The 17167-nt window shown below is 49.8% G+C and overlaps 1 protein-coding gene across 5 annotated transcripts; it reads left to right on the top strand.

Annotated features, from left to right (window-relative positions):
• The first annotated feature begins 200 nt into the window (after window positions 1–200).
• LOC133270592 (cullin-associated NEDD8-dissociated protein 1-like) lies at window positions 201–16076 on the top strand. Of its 5 annotated transcripts, none has more exons than XM_061455981.1 (16): window positions 214–371; window positions 2603–2746; window positions 3397–3451; window positions 4480–4634; window positions 6278–6401; window positions 7010–7266; window positions 7857–7962; window positions 8629–8771; window positions 9409–9701; window positions 10733–10874; window positions 12055–13557; window positions 13899–13994; window positions 14516–14685; window positions 14794–14958; window positions 15509–15616; window positions 15816–16076. In XM_061455981.1, the coding sequence occupies exons 2-16, from the start codon at window positions 2716–2718 to the stop codon at window positions 16041–16043; spliced, it is 3576 nt and encodes a 1191-aa protein (XP_061311965.1). In that variant the 5' UTR covers window positions 214–371; window positions 2603–2715; the 3' UTR covers window positions 16044–16076. The 5 variants fall into 5 exon arrangements, 4 of the variants coding, with proteins under 4 accessions (XP_061311963.1, XP_061311965.1, XP_061311967.1 ...); XM_061455982.1 differs by lacking the exon at window positions 214–371 and adding an exon at window positions 3723–3856 and having other exon boundaries at window positions 2728–2746; XM_061455979.1 differs by lacking the exon at window positions 3397–3451 and having other exon boundaries at window positions 203–371.
• The last annotated feature ends 1091 nt before the right edge of the window (window positions 16077–17167 follow it).

The raw sequence follows: 17167 nt of genomic DNA, 5'->3' as shown, positions 1-17167 counted from the left end.
GCCCTAACACCCGGACCGTCCCGCCCCGCCCCGCCTCCGCCGGGACCCCTGAGTGCCCCGAGGCGCTCCCGCAGGGCCGGACCAGGCCGGAGCGCGGGGTCTGTTCGGGGTCTGCCCTGCCCCGTCCCGTCCCGTCCCGCCTGCCGGGGGCAGGCACTGGCCGGGCCCACGGACAGAGCCCTCCGAACCCCGCCCCGCTCCCGGCCGGCGGGGCAACTCCAGCCTCAGGGGGGCGCCCCGCCGATGCGGCCCTGAGGGAAGCGGGGACCCCGGCCCGGCGCCATCTTCCCGCCGGCCGCCGCGATGGCCAGCGCGTCGTACCACATCTCCAGCTTGCTGGAGAAGATGACCTCCACCGACAAGGACTTCAGGTACAGGCTCCGCCGACCGGCACCAAGGCCAGGCCAGGCCGGGAAGGACCGGCGGCAGCCTCCCGGGGCCGGCGCCGGGGGGGGGGGTGTGTCCCACGGGAGGGTCCCTTCCCAGTGCGGGGTCCCTGGGTGCGAGGAGCGGCCGATGCCGGGTGTGATCCGGAGCGTGCAGGAGGTGTTGGTCCGGTTCGTTTGCACCGTTCCAAGCCGGCTGAGCGGGCAGCGCAGGGAAAGAAACGTCCCCCTCCCTTGCCTGGATCCCTGCGTAATGGAAGTGAGGGCACACAGTGAGAGGGGGGTTAAGAGTGTTGTTGACAGGCAGGCTTCAGCCCCGTGTTTGCTCGGCAGGTGAAGAACGTGACAGCAGAAACGCCGAAATGCTTCTTAGCTTGTTTTTCTGTTAGGTCAGAGCATGAAGGCTGAGACCCAGAGCCACCGGCTCCCTGGGGCTGGGGGCTGCAGGTTTTGGCTGTGCTCAGATCGCCTTCAGAGCTGTTCCTAAGCAGGGGTGAACACTCCTGTAACAGGACTGAGATTCTTTTAGTCTGCATCAGCAGAAAAAATGACCTTTTCTTAGGGTTTGATCCTTAAAGCATTCCCTAAATAATTGTTGAAATGAGCAAGTGTGATGGATTTCACCCGTGAGCGCATCGCTCTCTCTACATCAACCTGGAAGTTACCATTTGTGCCAGACTTGGTATTTTGAGGTCTCTTAGAAGGGAGGGAGTAGCAGCATCCCCAAATAGGTTGATTTTTGCAGAGGCTGCTGGTGTTTTTCTGGTGTTAGAACAGGCACTTTTTAAACAGGTCAGTGATGGAGTAGTTGCAGTGTTTGTCCAAAGGGTTTATGGTTAACACTCCAAACAAGATGTGCCCAACACAGGGCGTATCATAGGGGTGTTCCAGGGCCATTTCCTCCCGGTGCACGGTCAGACCTGGGCCCGTTGCCTGTCTTCAGCTGCAGGGGCAGTTGCAGGTCTGGGTTTCATGTGCTCTGCTGACCTGGGTGGATCCATGTGGCAGTGTCTGAGGTCCTGCGGGCAGGATGGCAGCGGGTAGTGGGTCGAGAGCTGGATGTGTTGCCCTGGAAGACTCAGCTCAGCCTGTGGCCATAATTGGTCATGGTTGTTGTAGGCAGACGTTGAGGTGCACGTGCAGCTTTAGTGGCTGATGCAGAATCAGATCGTGCATTTTTCCCATCCTGGATTTCAGGCTGTTGCCACCACAGCAATCCCTCCCTCCAGATGTACCTGATACCTGCTGCTCCGGAACGGGCTGCAGATGGAGGACACGAATGTTGCCCTGGTACATGAGGGCTCTTGCATGCTGAGAGAATTACATCAGAGCCTGATTTAGAATGGAGGGTTTGTTTGGCAAGCGAGAGGGAAGAGCTTCTCTGTGGTTCCTTTTCAACGTCCATCCTGGTGCTGGGGCTAACATTGGAAAGCAGCTGATATACAATAACCACACAGAGGTTTCTCAGAACCTCAGGCTTCTCTGGTAGTATCTTTTACATTTCTTGCTCCCAGGAACACAGATACTTCCCAGAACTTCCCAGTACCCATTTTGACGTTGTCCCTGTTAGAACATTACACTGACTAACAGTCAGCTGGGCGTTTGTTTTTCCTTCTGAACTGCAATGATGAATACCTACTTGGTTTTGCTCATAATAATCTAAATACAGCCTAGGGAACTTCTAAGGTATAGTTTGTATGGAGTCATTACTTTATCCTTTGTTTCTGAACTTGATAGGCCTTCTCCATGCATGGGGTCATACTATCAGACTAGGTATGCCAGAAAGAGCAGAGCCAGGCACATTCATAGACTCCAGACTGGTTTTCCTAGGCTGGGCAATTGGTGAGAAAACCCACCCTGAGTTTTTGCTAGCAGAGTTAACCAGCTTGATTTAGTGACTGAGAAAAACAAAACAGCTGGGTGCCGTTTGTAGAGTTTTAGGTTACCCCATCCCTGCCATGTATATTAGGGAAAGAAGAGAACCTACATTTTTCATTTTCACATATTGCTTAGCTGAACCTTTTCACCAGCTGCCTCTGTCTGAGTTTTACACTTGTAAGACAGTAAATTCTTTGTACCTTATTCTTCAGACTGGATTGTGTAAAGGAGTGTAAGTTACTTTTTGAAAGTGTGTTTTCATTTGTCCAGAGTGATGGGAAGGAAATGCTCATGTGTCTGTGGATCAGGCAATCCAGTTCTGCTGTGTGTTCTTTCAGGTTTATGGCCACCAACGACCTGATGATGGAACTGCAGAAAGATTCAATAAAACTGGATGAAGACAGCGAGAAAAAAGTGGTGAAGATGCTTTTGAAGTTGCTGGAGGACAAAAATGGGGAAGTACAGAACCTCGCTGTCAAGTGGTAAGAGCCTTGGCAGCAGTTCTTATTCTCCCTGGCAGTAACAGAGCTGTCTCAGGCTGCAGAGAGTGTGTGAGAGCGGAGCCCAGCCCTGCAGCACTGGCACCTTGCTGAGAGCTCCCTTTGCAGGGTGTCCCTCATGCTGGGCATGGCAGTCTCTTTCTCTGCTGGTACAACCAGTGAGCATACAGGTCTCCCTGTTGAGGCAGTAGGGGGTTTTGGAAGCAGCTCAGTGTTTATGGTATGAATCTTGCCATATTACAAGTATCATGACTAAGATTTTATTTCTCTGGAGGGAAGCCCAGTTTAAAATTTGGGGCTGTAAATTTTCTCTCCTTTGAAATCCAGTGCTGAATTTCCCAGTGGTCCTGTCTTTGATCGAGATGGTACTGAACACGTACAGCCTTTCAAAAATGGCATTTGAATTTGAGGTCCAAATCCTACTCTTCAAGGGCATTTTCATTAACATTTATATTGCACATGGGTTCTTCCCCTGCACTGAGTCCAAGTGCAGCCTGTGCTGCTGCTTTGCTATTGGCAGTTTCAGTATTTTTTTAACCCCATCTGGAAAAGGCAGAAGGTTCCTTTACTACTGAATCACCTGATGAAGTGATCCCACTGCTGACATGTTCTTTCCTGTCTCTTTCCCCCAGTGTTCATTCTAGAAATGCAATTGAATGGGTCAGTTCACCACAGGGCTCCAGAAAGGTGGGCCACTTAAAGACAACCTTGGGTTCCTGTATTGCTTCCTACTGTGGATCTTATTCACATTCCCTTCATTTATCCATATACTGCTTCTATCCCTCTACTCTCTCTGTGACCTGTGGCCCTTTCTTTTTGATTCCTACTGTCCTGACTTTTCCTGGTCCTTTTCCTGTCTCTGCCTGCTTTGGGTTTGTTTATTCTGTTCATTAAAGCAAATGGTTGGGCACCGAACAGAGTATGAATGTCAGGGGCTGTTTATCTGGGGTTGCATTAGCAGTTAATGTCCAGTCAGTTATTCCCAGCCAGGTGCAAGGATCTCTAAGCAGGAGAAATGTGATGGTCTGAAGGACACTGGCAGGTGGATTAGGGCCAAGTGTGGATCTGTGCAGCCCACATCAGGATTCAGGAGTAAGTTAGGAAACTATTGGGAGGTCTTGCAGTTGATTTTATCATCTAAAACTATGATCTTATTTCTTCAGAGGAAAGCTGAAATCACACTTCGTCCCCCAAAATACCACAAATTTGAAATCCGTATGAAAACTTGTCCTGTTTCTGGTTCTGTGGGTTTGTTTGCAGGTTAGGTGAGTTCCTGAGGTTCCCTGTGCCACAGTGTCTGCCAGTAAAGCAGAGAGAGCTATCCATTCTTTTCTGCATAATGAGCTGTAAGATTGAACACTACTTGCACAAGGTCTCAGGATTTAGTATTTCTTCTCTAATTCTTGTATTTCAGAGTAGCTGCTCAGACTCTAAATGGTTATTATTGTCCTGATTGTAAAGTTTAGAAGTAGTCTTACACAGAACAGGCTGCGTGTGAGTTTGCTTGATGAACTCTGCGTTCAGCATGCTGTCAGGGGTAATAGTGCTGTGCCAGCAGGGAGACAGCTACCTGTGCATAGGTGTTCCATACCCTTTGCACTACTGGACTTGGGGCTGAGCTGCCTTTCAGGAGGAGTGAGCCTGAGCATCCCTTATGATGGTGAAAGCATCCCTCTTTCTCTTTGTTCTGACCGGCTTCTCCTCTCCTCCTGCAGTCTGGGCCCGCTGGTTGGCAAGGTGAAAGAGTATCAGGTGGAAACCATCGTGGATACACTGTGCACAAACATGTTGTCAGACAAGGAGCAGCTGCGGGATATCTCCAGCATTGGACTGAAAACAGTCATCTCTGAGCTGCCACCAACTTCCACAGGTAAAGCGTCTGTCCCTGTTTATCTCACTGAGACAACAGGGAATCACGACCTTTGGGAAACAGAGGAAAAGGGGTAGTTCAGAGCCTGAAAGTTACAGATTCCTTATGCACCTGCTAGAGGAAAACCAGTGAAGTAAGGAGAGAGGGTAGGAGCCGAGGCACCAATGTGACTAATAATGGGATGAAATGAAAACTTGAGCTGGTCACCTGGGGGATACTGGAGTTTGAAACGGCATCTGAGTTCTTGGAGAAATCCATTTTTTTTTACAGCAGTCCTACAGCATCCTGTGTATGTCGTGATAGTGCTGTTCTGGCAGGTCCTCATGTCAGCAATGCACTACCGTGTGTGATCTCAGCAGTGCCAGCACTGCACCACCTCCTGTCTGCAGCCCAGCTGGACCAGGTCTCCTGACTGCTCCTGGAGACTTCCATTTCCTCTGTAGCCAGCTCATGTATCTGTTGTTCCTTCATGGTGGGTGGCTGTGGCAGTGCTGCTGGGCTGCTGGATTTTAGGTGGGGAGGAGAAGTAGGATTAGCATGCAGGGGCTTGCTGAAGTCCTCTGCATTTCTGCAAAATGTTCAGTTCTTGTGAGCCATCCTTTCAGAATTCCTTATTTAACATATATCACATGAACTGCGGCTGGTTTAGGGTAGCAACAGATAAGTCAGCTCCTGAAGGGCTAGGATTGATGCTGTGTGGGTGGGAGGCAGCAAAAGCAGTGTGGGTTTGCTGCAAAATGGAGAGGTTGAACATCTCCGTATGTGCTTTCCTCACCCTGAGCCCCAGTCTCTGTGGTTGCTGTTGCGGTGGTGCTGCTGGAGCAAAGGGAAGGTTTGAAACAATGGCCACAAAGCAGCATATGCCTGAGGCAGGCTCCTCTTGCAGTGCTGTTCAGCAGGTCATGGTGTTCCTGGGACATTCCACTTCTGCTTTGGCGCTGTTGCATCACGGAGGCTGTTCAGAATGGTGTGGGAAGCAATTGTCCCTTCCTTTTAAAGCTTTATGGAATTTGAAGCTGCTTATAATTTGCACTGAACAAACTGGGAAAAATCCACAACAAAACCCACTGTTGGGACAGGCACAGCCCAGCGTGAAGACTAAACTGGTATCTAGATGTCAGTCTGGACTGCAGGAGATGGAGGTTTTAGACTGCAGTTGTAATCTCAACACATTCTTGAACCTGGGTTAAATACTATTTTGAGACAGATTTATCCAGGTCTACCCTTAACTTTCAGCATGGAGCTGAGAAATGGTTTCTGTCAAGACTGCTCTTCCTATGGAGAAAACCTTGGTTTGTTGAAACTGAACATTTTCAAGTTAAAAATGGGAAAAACATGCCAGAACCTTCTCACCCACCCCTGCTCCCTGTGTTGATGGGCCTGGGAGCTGACTGGGAGACAGCCAAAGTGCTTTAGGGTGAAAGACACTGTCTGAGAAGCTTTGTCCAGATAGTTACTGCATGGTACCACCGGGGGAGTATGTGCAGCATGTATCCACAATCTCAAACAAAACCTGACTGCTGTGCTGGTTAGGTCTCCCAGGGGTGATTTCTCTTCCTAATGTAGAAGGAAACGAATGATTCTTAGCAGTAAAAAGACTTGTTTTGAATTGACAGTGGAGAAAAAAAATCTCCCTCTTGCAGGTTCCACCATGACAGCAAACGTGTGCAAAAAGATCACAGCCCAGCTGACAGGAGCCATTGGCAAGCAGGAGGATGTGTCCGTGCAGCTGGAGGCCCTTGACATCCTGTCAGATATGCTGAGCAGGTACTAAAGGATTACCTTCTGCAGGGGGCTGTGTTTGCTTTTGATTTCTCTATTTCCGTAATCCTGCTACGAGGACTTAAAGATTTGGATTGGGTGCCACTGGGGAATATCTCAGCAGAGCAGATTCCTTAGCAGGAATGAGGGATGACATGCTGAGCCCTTCCGTGCTTGGGAATGCCAGTAACATTGGTGATGGATCCCACAGAGGCTCAGTTCAAACACATATAGGGAGGGAGAGGTTAAAGCAGGGAAGTTTATTTTAGCCCTCTGATCTGTTTGCACATGCAGTTTTTCTCCTGGCTGCCTCTTTCTCTGGTTACATGAGTCAGAGTGACAGTGTCATCTGTCAACTGCATGCAGGAAATGATTGACAAACCCCCAGGTCATCCAGAAGGACATGGGCAAAATCAAGCTCCTCCATGATGGAGACAAATGACCTTTCCCTGTGTGTAAAACAAGAGCATCAGACCAGGATGCCAAACCTCCCTCCCCACAACACGCACAGGTTCTTCAGAGCTGAAGCAGTTTTATGGTTTTTTTTTGCTGGCAAAAGGGCTTTTTCTCTGAGGCTTTGACTTTTAACTTCTGCCTCATTTTGTTGATTGCAGACTAGGGGGAACACTCTACTCTTTCCATTCCTCCATCCTGAACTGCCTCCTGCCCCAGCTGACAAGCCCCAGGCTGGCAGTACGGAAAAGGGCCATCATTGCCTTGGGACATCTTGTCTTGACCTGCAGCGGAAGCATCTTCTCAGAGCTCACCGAGCATTTGCTTGCTGAGCTGAAGAGGAATGAATCTACTTCTACTACGAGGACATACATTCAGTGTGTTGCTGGCATCAGCAGGCAGGCTGGACATCGCATAGGTAGGATGAGTAGCTTGAAAGGATGCTGGGAATCACACATCTGTTGTAGAGCTGCTCCTTTTAGTGGTAAAATAAGTATGCTTACGCTGTTGCTAACGTATTAGTGGCTTGTGCTTTGTGATTCCTTCTGTGGTTCTGACCTGGCTCTCTGATCTCTGCTTGGAAGGAAGGAGGCACCAGAGTAATCCTCTGGCTGCTCTTCTGTAGTGATTTCATCTCAAGGTCTTGCAGTGCTTCCCTTCCTGAATTAGGTCAGTGGATTCACCACATTTTAAATGAGAGGAGAAACGGAGGGCAACATATTGTATTACGTGTCTAAAGACCTGCCAGAGCTGAGATTAGGTCCTAGATCTCTAATGGCTGCTCTTCCATGACTGAAATACCAGCAGGGGGCTGAAGGCAGGTACCAGGGTTCTTCTGCTGAAAAGCCCTGCAGGGCTGGCCGTTGGTGGGCTGCTGGCTCCTTGCCCCAGTGGTGCTGAGGAACGCTCTGCCTAGCACACGAGGGAAGTGGCAGATGTGTGAGCTGTCAGCACTCGTGGGTGAAGGCTGGAATGGTTTTTCACTACTGCTTACTCTCTCTTTCCCAGGAGAACATCTGGAGAAGATAATTCCTCTGATTGTTCAGTACTGTAACGTGGAAGATGACGAGCTGAGAGAGTATTGTTTTCAGGCCTTTGAGTCTTTTGTGAGAAGGTGTGTGCCCTCGAGGAACAGCCATGCACCATGCTGTGCAACAATGTCCTCCTAGTGAGACTATCCGTATATTCAGCATCCAGGGTGGAGTACCTTTCTGTGTGTGTTCCTGTTGGCAAAAGCAGTTCACAAATGAAATATCTTCTTCACGTGCAGAGTTGGGCTTGAGTTATGAGCTGGTTTGCCTCAGCGTGTGAGGGGGTGTTTCTGAATTGGTTCTGCAGGAATGGGAGTTTTCCTTGTCCCTGGAGGATTCCTCAGCAAGAGGGATCTGCGGGTCTCCTAATTCCTGGGGGACAGGAAGGGGGCTCAGCTCTCCTGCTGAGCTGCAGTTCTCCCATTCTTTGGTCAAACATTTCCTGCTTGACTTGTTAGGGGAGCTCTGCAGAGTGCTGAGGTTTTTGCCCATGGATGGAGGATTCACCCATGTGGTGAAGGCAGTTTATCATTTTTCCTTACAGAAATCATTTCATCCTCCCCAGGGAATGTGCTCTTGGTTTGTGCACAGCAGGAAAGAGCAGCTCCACTTTAATTCATGTTAGCAAAATGTTCATATAGTTTGTGAAGGATTTTGGGATCCTTTTGAAGTTAAATACGTTATTTGGATATTTAAAATAGCTCAATCTTTAATTTATTAACTCTTAGGATTTTCATTTGTCATGACAGGTGCCCAAAGGAAATAGACCCTCACATCCCTAATGTGATGGGGTTATGTTTGAAGTACATCACCTTTGACCCAAACTACAACTATGATAATGAGGAGGAGGAAGAGATGATGGAAACTGAAAATGGGGAGGATGAAGAGCAAGGTGCCTGCTTGTGAGGATGACTGTGCTCTGCAGAACACTGGGTTAACATTTCTCCCTAAAGGGGTACCTTTAATACCTGGTAGTTATAGATGACATTTCATAATGTCTCTATTTATCGCTGCTAAGAACAAAAGTTAGAACAAGTTCCTTGGAAAAAAGCGTTTTTGTTTGCTTTCATACTAACGGGGTAAAATCCTGGCCTGCTTCCTGGAGAACATGTTGAATGTTCTGCCAGTAACACAGTAAATTGTTACACTGTGTTGTGCCATTCAGGAATTGCTAAGACAAATATTTACATGTTTCTGGCATTAAAATCTGGGAACCTCATTCTCCCTTCACAACAAAAGCCTCAGTGCCTCAGCTGAAGCAGCCCTCACTGGCTGCAACATTCAGGTTCATTCTCTGTCAGCTCTTACTTGGAACAGAAGAATCTGCTGCAGGGTAGCCCTGGCTCATATTGGCTGGTAGTGACGCCTGTAGGGACGAGCCATTCTGGACCATTCCATGTTCCCAAATACGTGTGACTTACTGGCATCAGATGTCTGGTCACTGGCGAGGGCAGCTCTGAGGGTCAGGTGATCCTCTAGCTTGTAACGGGTCTCCCATAACGGTGCTCCTTGTTTTCCCTTCTCTCCAGAAAGCGATGATGAGTACAGTGATGACGATGACATCAGCTGGAAGGTCCGCAGGTCTGCAGCCAAGTGCCTGGAGGCCATCGTCAGCAGCAGGCACGACCTCCTGCAGGACTTCTACAAAACCCTTTCCCCGGTCTTGATAAGCAGATTCAAAGAGAGGGAGGAGAATGTCAAAGCTGACATCTTCAGCGCTTACATCTCCTTGCTGAGACAAACGCTGCCCATCCAGAGCTGGCTGCATGCAGCCGATGCCTCCGGCAAAGATGATGTTCCTCTGAGGATGCTTCGGAACCAGGTGAGTGAGAAGCTGTTGGATTTCAATCAGAATGAAGAGAAGTAGATGCTGTGCCACCGATGAATAAACCCAGTAGTTAAGCATGAAAAGGTAGCTAGGAAACTCATTGAATAAACTGTAGAAATAGACTGGAGGAAGCCATGGGAAGCTCAGTGAGGTTTGGGTCTGGTCAGCAGGTGCGGGAGGGCATGCAGCCCTGCTCATCACAGGAGAACAGCCAGTGCCTTCCAGGGGAGCTGACTGTGGCCATACGCAGTCTGCACACCACTGCTGAGCACACCGTAGTGGAAGCACTTTCTCTGACACACTGCTCTAGTTCAGAACAATGCTGGAGTAATTGCAGTTGGCACAATTCAGCCACACATGCTGATCAGGACTGCCTAGCCCAGGGTCCTTGCTAAGACTGTGCTGTACATGTGCCATTTCAGAAGACAAAAGGAACATTGGAAATAACTATGTAGTTATAGAGTAGCATGACCACAAGAGCAGCTTTTTCTGGCTGATGCTGCCTATCACTGACTGGTGAGTCCCTGAAGCAGGAGGATTAAAATCCCTTCCAAAATGAAATTACATCATTCATTATAAGCTATTAATTTAAACAACTTGCACCTCAGCCCTGTGATTTTGATTTCACTGAATCACTGGCAGGTTTCAATACAGGGATGGGGCTAGGTCCTTAAACAGCAGAGAGGGAAGGAATCGCAAAATTCTGAGCTCCTTTAGCAGTGGGGCCTGGTCTGATAATTTTGTTGTGGCTCCTTAAGCGTCTGTGTTAGGGGATAACCTTGGCTTCAGGAAGGGCTGCTTAGTCTGTCGGTAGAACATGGAAAAGAAGAATAGTGTCCCCTCCTGTGTCCTGCCTGGTAATCCAGCCCAGCCCATGCTCAGGTGGTGGGGAGTGCTGTTCCATGCTGTGTTCCTGCTTGTCCTCATGCTGTTAGTGCCTCTGGCATAGCTGAACAAGCTGCTCCGTGTCCTGGAAGTGGGGTGACTGATGTGTGTGTTCCTGGATTTCTTTTTTCAAACTGCAGGTCCCCAACATCGTCAAGGCCTTGCACAAGCAGCTCAAAGAAAAGAGCATCAAATCTCGACAGGGTTGTTTCAGCCTCCTGACAGAATTGGCCAATGTGCTTCCTGGTTGCCTGGCAGATCACGTCCCTGCACTCATCCCTGGTAAGCTTGGTGGTCTGGGGGTTAAGGAGCAGGGTTGGCCAATGCTACCACATGCTCCTTGCCTGTGTGTTCCAGTTTGATTCCTGTATATGCTGTTCAGCATCAGGGCATACACATCAAGTTCTGCTTTGTTGATGTGCCAAACAGCTCCCAGATCAATCCTGGCCTCTGCCTACCACTGAATGCCAGGATAGGAACATCAAGTCCATTTCCACAGTCTCCTGAAGAGATGCTTTTAGGAGCACTAAAACTAGCTGGAGTTATGCTGTTACTGCTGGGGTCAGTAATGAGTGATGTTCTCTTTTACAAAATGCAGTAGCATTTAAAAAAACAATTTGTATTGGTTGCTTATTTAATTTGCAGCACCACATTTTTCCTTGAGCTCTTCTGCCTGTAGGCTCATGCAGCATCCCACTGCTGAGAGGCTCCAATACTTAGGTCCTGCCTCTGCTTTTGGAGTGACTGTACAGTACATATAAAAACATTCTCTTGTGCTTATCCCCAGGCCAGATCCATGCACCTCCCTCTTTGGAAAAACCTAGTCAAACCAAGTGTCAGGCACGACCTTGGGGGGGGCAAGCAGCTTTGTTGTAAGTGCTTCCCATTAAGTCTTCTGGGAAATATGTGCCACAGAAATTGGACTTGGAAGTACCTCCCTTCTGCAGAGGCAGTCCGTCTGTAAGGGGCCACAATTTGTTCTGAACAGTGCTAACAGATGTAAAACTAGGTGAACACAGAGCCCCAGCTTCTAGAAGACTTCTGACAGCAGAATAGGGGGAAAATGAAAAGCTCAGGAAGGGGCATTCCCGCTGCCTGGAGTGCCTGTTGTTGAGACTAGGCTTTGCCAGCCTTAGTTTCGTTCCATTCTCTCATACTTCCTTGCACTTGACGAGCAGTCCCTTCTCCCCTAGGACCAGGGTGACTTTGCAAATTAACTTTCTAAGAAGTGTTTGTAGCCCCCCAGGACTGCTGCAGAGACCAGTTATGTCTGAACTGCCACGTCCTGGAAAGCAGGAAGTCAGCAAGGAGAGCAGCCCTCTCTCTGGGCATACATTTCTTGGGTGGTGAGAGGAAAGTAAGAAAGAAAACCAATTCCAGTTGTGTCCTTCTTTGGGATGTGTGGGTGTGATAAAACCGCTTGCTGAAATAAGACGCAGTCCTTCTCATCTCTTCTGAGCAGGAATTGTTTTCTCCTTGGCCGATAAATCCAGCTCCTCCAACATGAGGATCGACACACTGTCCTTCCTTCACGTTCTTCTTTGCAACCATCAGCCGGAGGTATTCCATCCTCATATCAAAAGCCTGCTACCTCCTGTTGTGACCTGTATTGGAGACCCCTTTTATAAGATCACTTCCGAAGCCCTGCTGGTTACTCAGCAACTTGTGAAAGTTATCAGGCCGTTGGACAAATCCTGCACTTTCGATGCCAAGCCTTACGTGAAGGACCTTTTTCCTGGTACTCTGAAGCGGCTGAAGGCAGCTGACATCGACCAGGAGGTGAAGGAGCGTGCCATCTCCTGCATGGGACAGATTATTTACAATCTGGGAGACCATTTAAGCACTGATCTCCAGCCAACCTTGAAGGTATTTCTAGAGAGGCTCAAAAATGAAATCACCAGATTGACAACAGTCAAGGCATTAACCTTAATTGCTAGTTCTCCCCTTAAGATAGATTTGAGACCCATCCTAGGAGAAGGTTTCCCCATTCTAGCTTCCTTCTTGAGAAAGAATCAACGTGCCTTGAAGCTGAGCACTCTGACTGCCCTAGACATCCTGGTGAAGAACTACAGTGACAGCCTCAAGCCTGCCATGATAGAGTCTGTCCTGACAGAGCTCCCTGCTTTAATCACTGAGAATGACATGCATGTTTCCCAGGTGGCTGTCATGTTCCTTACTACTTTGGCTCAGGTTTATCCCTCCTGCATCTCCAAGATCAGCGGCTCAGTTCTTGCTGAAATCCTGCAGCTCATCCATTCGCCTTTGCTTCAGGGAGGGGCTCTGAACGCCATCATAGACTTCTTTCATGCTCTGGTGCTGACGAAGGCGGCCCCCATGGGGTACGCGGAGCTGCTGAAGCAGCTAACTGCGCCCGTTTACTGCTCCGGGGCAGCGGCGGCTCCGACATTACACAAACAGGCCTATTACTCTGTTGCGAAGTGTGTGGCAGCCCTGTCCTCAGCTTGCCCCAAGGAAGCCCCTGCGACAGTGAACCGGTTTATCCAGGATGTAAAGACCCCCAAGTCCAGCTCTGCTGTGAAGGTGCTGGCTTTCCTCTCGCTGGCAGAGATGGGGCGCACCACCAACCTCAGTGCTCAGCGGGAGCTCAAAACCGTCATCCTGGAAGCATTCACGTCCAGCAGCGAAGAGGTGAAATCCGCCGCTTCCTACGCGCTGGGGAACGTCAGCGTTGGGAATCTTAAGGAGTATCTTCCCTTCATGCTGAAAGAGATCGGAAGCCAGCCCAAGAGGCAGTACCTCCTGCTGCACTCTCTGAAAGAAGTGATCAGTGCCTCCCCGGCCGACAGCCTCAAACCCTACGTGGAGGATATCTGGGCTCTGCTTTTCAAGCACTGTGAGTGCACAGAGGAGGGGACGCGCAATGTGGTGGCTGAGTGCTTGGGGAAGCTGACTCTGGTGAATCCCTCTGAGCTGCTGCCCCGGCTGAAAAACCAGCTGCCATCAGGTAAGGGCAGGGAGGTGGGAGAGCGGGGAATCCTCCTTGTAAACTGCTGGTGGGTACAGCAGGGAGAAAAGCCTGTCTGCAGAGGAGAGAAGGCAACAAGTGGGGTCTCTGCAGGGGGGCTGGAGAAGCACTGGTTTGCACGGGGGGCAGGAGGGTGTTAGCAGAGGGGCTGCACATGGAGAGTGTGTAGAAGGGTTTAAACAAGGAGATTGTTAGGACAAATCCTGTTCTGTCTCTCCAGTGCGTGTGTGATGTGACTGAGAGCAGTGTACACTACAGAGTCACAGCAGTGATTTTACCTCTTGATCCTTCACTGTTTTTTCTCTCCATCCTCACCGCAGGCTCTCCCCATGCCCGGAGCACAGTGGTGACTGCAGTCAAGTTCACAATTGCAGACCAACCTCAGCCCATCGATGCTCTCCTGAAAGGCTGCATAGGTAGGGCAGTGACCTGGGAATGTGAGGTTAGGTGTCACTGCAGCCCTGGGATTTTTCACACCTATGTGAACCTCATCTAATCCAGTTATTTATCTGTGTTTATCTGCTTGTGGGATTAAAAGGCAACACTGTCACGTGGGTCCTTGTTGAATGCTCTCATGCCTTGCTCTCAGGCATATTCCATTGGCGACAGAGGTTTTTAGGGAGTGTAAGTTCCTTAAGAAAAAAACCATACCCCAACTTCCTTGAATGCTAAAGCTTCTGGTTTGATTTCAGGATGAGGCAGCTGGAATCATGGGGCATGTTTTTATGGCCAAATGTAGGGAAGTGGTGTCTTTTCCATTCACCATATCCCAAATGAAGGGAGGGAAAGCACCTCAAATGTCTCTGCAAGGCTGTGCCTCTGGAGCTACCTTACCTGAGCTGTTTTGATAACCAGACTCTTTGGAACACACTGTGATTACTTTTAAACACTTCTCAGTCGCTGCAGCAGAACTGACTGGTGCGGTCTTGTCCCACAGGTGACTTCTTAAAAACCCTCCAGGACCCGGACCTGAATGTTCGACGCGTGGCTTTAGCCTTGTTTAATTCTGCTGCTCACAACAAACCGTCTCTGATCCGCGATCTGCTCCCTGCAGTTCTCCCCAGCCTGTACAACGAAACGAAGGTCCGACGGGAGCTCATCCGGGAGGTACGGCCACAGTCTTCTGGGTGCAGCACAGCAGATGCAGCACGTGAAGCCCAGTGAGGCTTTTGCCCCTCTGCTGCCTGGTGACGGATGGGTTTCTGTCTTGTTAAGGTAGAAATGGGGCCATTCAAGCACACGGTGGATGATGGCCTTGACGTGAGGAAAGCTGCTTTTGAATGCATGTACACGCTGCTGGAAAGCTGCCTCGACCGACTGGATATCTACGAGTACCTGAACCACGTGGAGGATGGACTGAAGGATCACTATGACATTCGGGTAGGTGCTGTGCCCAAGCTGTGTAATTCCTTCTCTAGGGTCTGGGCTTGAACTGAGCTGGTGTGTCACCACAGCATGGAGTGCTCCTGGCATGCCAGTTCCTGTTCTGTGCAATTACCACAGCCTTCATCTGGGGCTGTCCAGCTCTAGCTTTACCCTGGTGTAGCTGGGTTTATAGGAAACTTAACGAAGTCTAAAGTAAGTTTCTTCTGCCTTAAAACTTGTGATTTGTCACTTGCTTAGTGTGGCAGTGATACTCTGTTAGGAACTAGCACTGTCATTGATGATGGCCCCACAGCTGGATGCATGCTGGGGACTCCAGCCCAACCGGGCAACTCCAGTGTGCTGGCTGCCAGTGCCTGCATGTCTGATGCACCCAAAGCTCTCAATAACCCCCCCTTGCACAAATGCACAGGGACTCAACAGCCCTGTGGGTGCCACACGTTGCTGTGGGGAGAGCAACCACGCAGCCCCAGCAGTGGATCCTCACTGCAGGCCTGGGGCTGGTGGGTGCAGCCAAGTAATGCAGTTTTCTTTCCTCCTGGTGTAGATGCTGACTTTCATCATGCTGGCTCGGCTGTCCACGCTCTGCCCCAGCGCCGTGTTGCAGCGGCTTGAGAGGCTGGTTGAGCCACTCCGGGCAACCTGCTCCACAAAGGTGAGACCAAGGAGTGGGATGCACTGGGACGGGTTTTGCATGAGCCTCTGCTGCTGGCTGCCTGTCCCTGCTGCTGAGGAGCCGTTCCCCACACTCCTCTGGAGGGACAGTGCTCGGCTTGGCTCTGTCTCTGCTGTGTGTCCTCTTCCTCCTGCCTGCACCACCTTTTCTAAATGATAACAGCGCTTTGGATTTGTAGGTTAAAGCTGGTTCTGTGAAGCAGGAGTTTGAGAAGCAGGACGAACTGAAGCGATCCGCCATGAGAGCCGTGGCTGCTCTCCTGACCATCCCTGAAGTAGAGAAAAGCCCAGTGATGGCTGAGTTTTCATCTCAGATCAGATCCAGTCCTGAAATGGCGTCGCTCTTTGAGAGCATTCAGAAGGATTCTGCCTCCCTCTCCACCTCAGAGTCAATGGACATGAGCTAAGGTCTGCCCATTTACTTCACCACCTTCCTGCCCTTGCTGATACCCTGATGGGATGAGGACGTTGAGGACAAGGAACACCATAGAGCTGGGCTCTGCTGCAGCAGCCACTTGTAAGTCACTGGGGACTGACAGGAGAAAAAGTCAGGTCCCAGCAGCACCAGACACCTTGCTGACTGCAGGGAGACACACGAGAGGAGGGAACTGAACCTTCCTTACACAGGGGAGGGCTGAGGAGAGGAATATCCTTGTGTTTTTAACGGGTGTACAAAGTAATTGAAATTGAGCGTGGTTCCGTGGGAAATGGAAACTTCCTGAAATATTTCCTTACTGCAGGACAAAGTTTTAAATGGGATTTTTTTAACCACTGCACATGCACTTTCTACCCCAAACTGCCTGAAGAATGTATTTGTATTATTTCACTAGACAACATGGCTGAGAACCAGCAGTCATGTCTGTAATTAGCAATGAGCATCACAGTCACAGGCCCTGCTTCAATGGGAGACCTGCAGGAGCCATGCTGCAGGGGCTGCGTGGGGTTACCTCCCAGCCTCAGCTCCACCATGGCACCAGCAGCTCGTGTTCCTGCACGTTTGGCTGCAAATACCTCAACCAGCAGTCTCTGGAGCAACAGTTTGGGTTACAGTAAAAACCCTGTGCTAGGACTGACTCTGCATTTAACACTGCCTTGTCTTTCCCGCTTGAGCAGCTCAGTGTTTGTGTTGTGACCAGCCACAAAGGTGCAGATCTGTGCTGACTTTGAGCCACAAACAGCAGCAGGAGAGCTGGTGCTCAGTACTTAAGTGTCACAGAAGAGGGGTGACAACAGCCAGAGGTGTAAGCTCATGAGCAGCACCACTATCCCTCTGTCGCTTGAAAACTTAATTGTGTGGCTGCTGTGGTCAGGCCCCACATTGCACAGAGGAACTAAGTAGCCTTAAAAGACAGGGTGTGGAAAGGCCACCATGACACGGTGCCTGTGGCCCTGGAGCTGCAGTGACCTTTAATTTCTCTGCTTATGACAGAGTGGTTGGTGTGAAGAATATTTATAGCGTGTGTGAAAGAACACCCATTGTTTGAGTGGTATAAAAAATAAACCTGTGCTTGCGGAGCTGCGTGTCCTCCAG

The sequence above is a fragment of the Pezoporus flaviventris genome, unplaced genomic scaffold (genome assembly GCF_033815535.1).
Source record: "Pezoporus flaviventris isolate CSIRO_AGI_PZ_B2104156 unplaced genomic scaffold, CSIRO_AGI_Pfla_v1 ptg000021l, whole genome shotgun sequence".
Lineage (NCBI taxonomy): Eukaryota > Metazoa > Chordata > Aves > Psittaciformes > Psittacidae > Pezoporus > Pezoporus flaviventris.
This window is presented reverse-complemented; position numbering and strand designations above follow the sequence as displayed.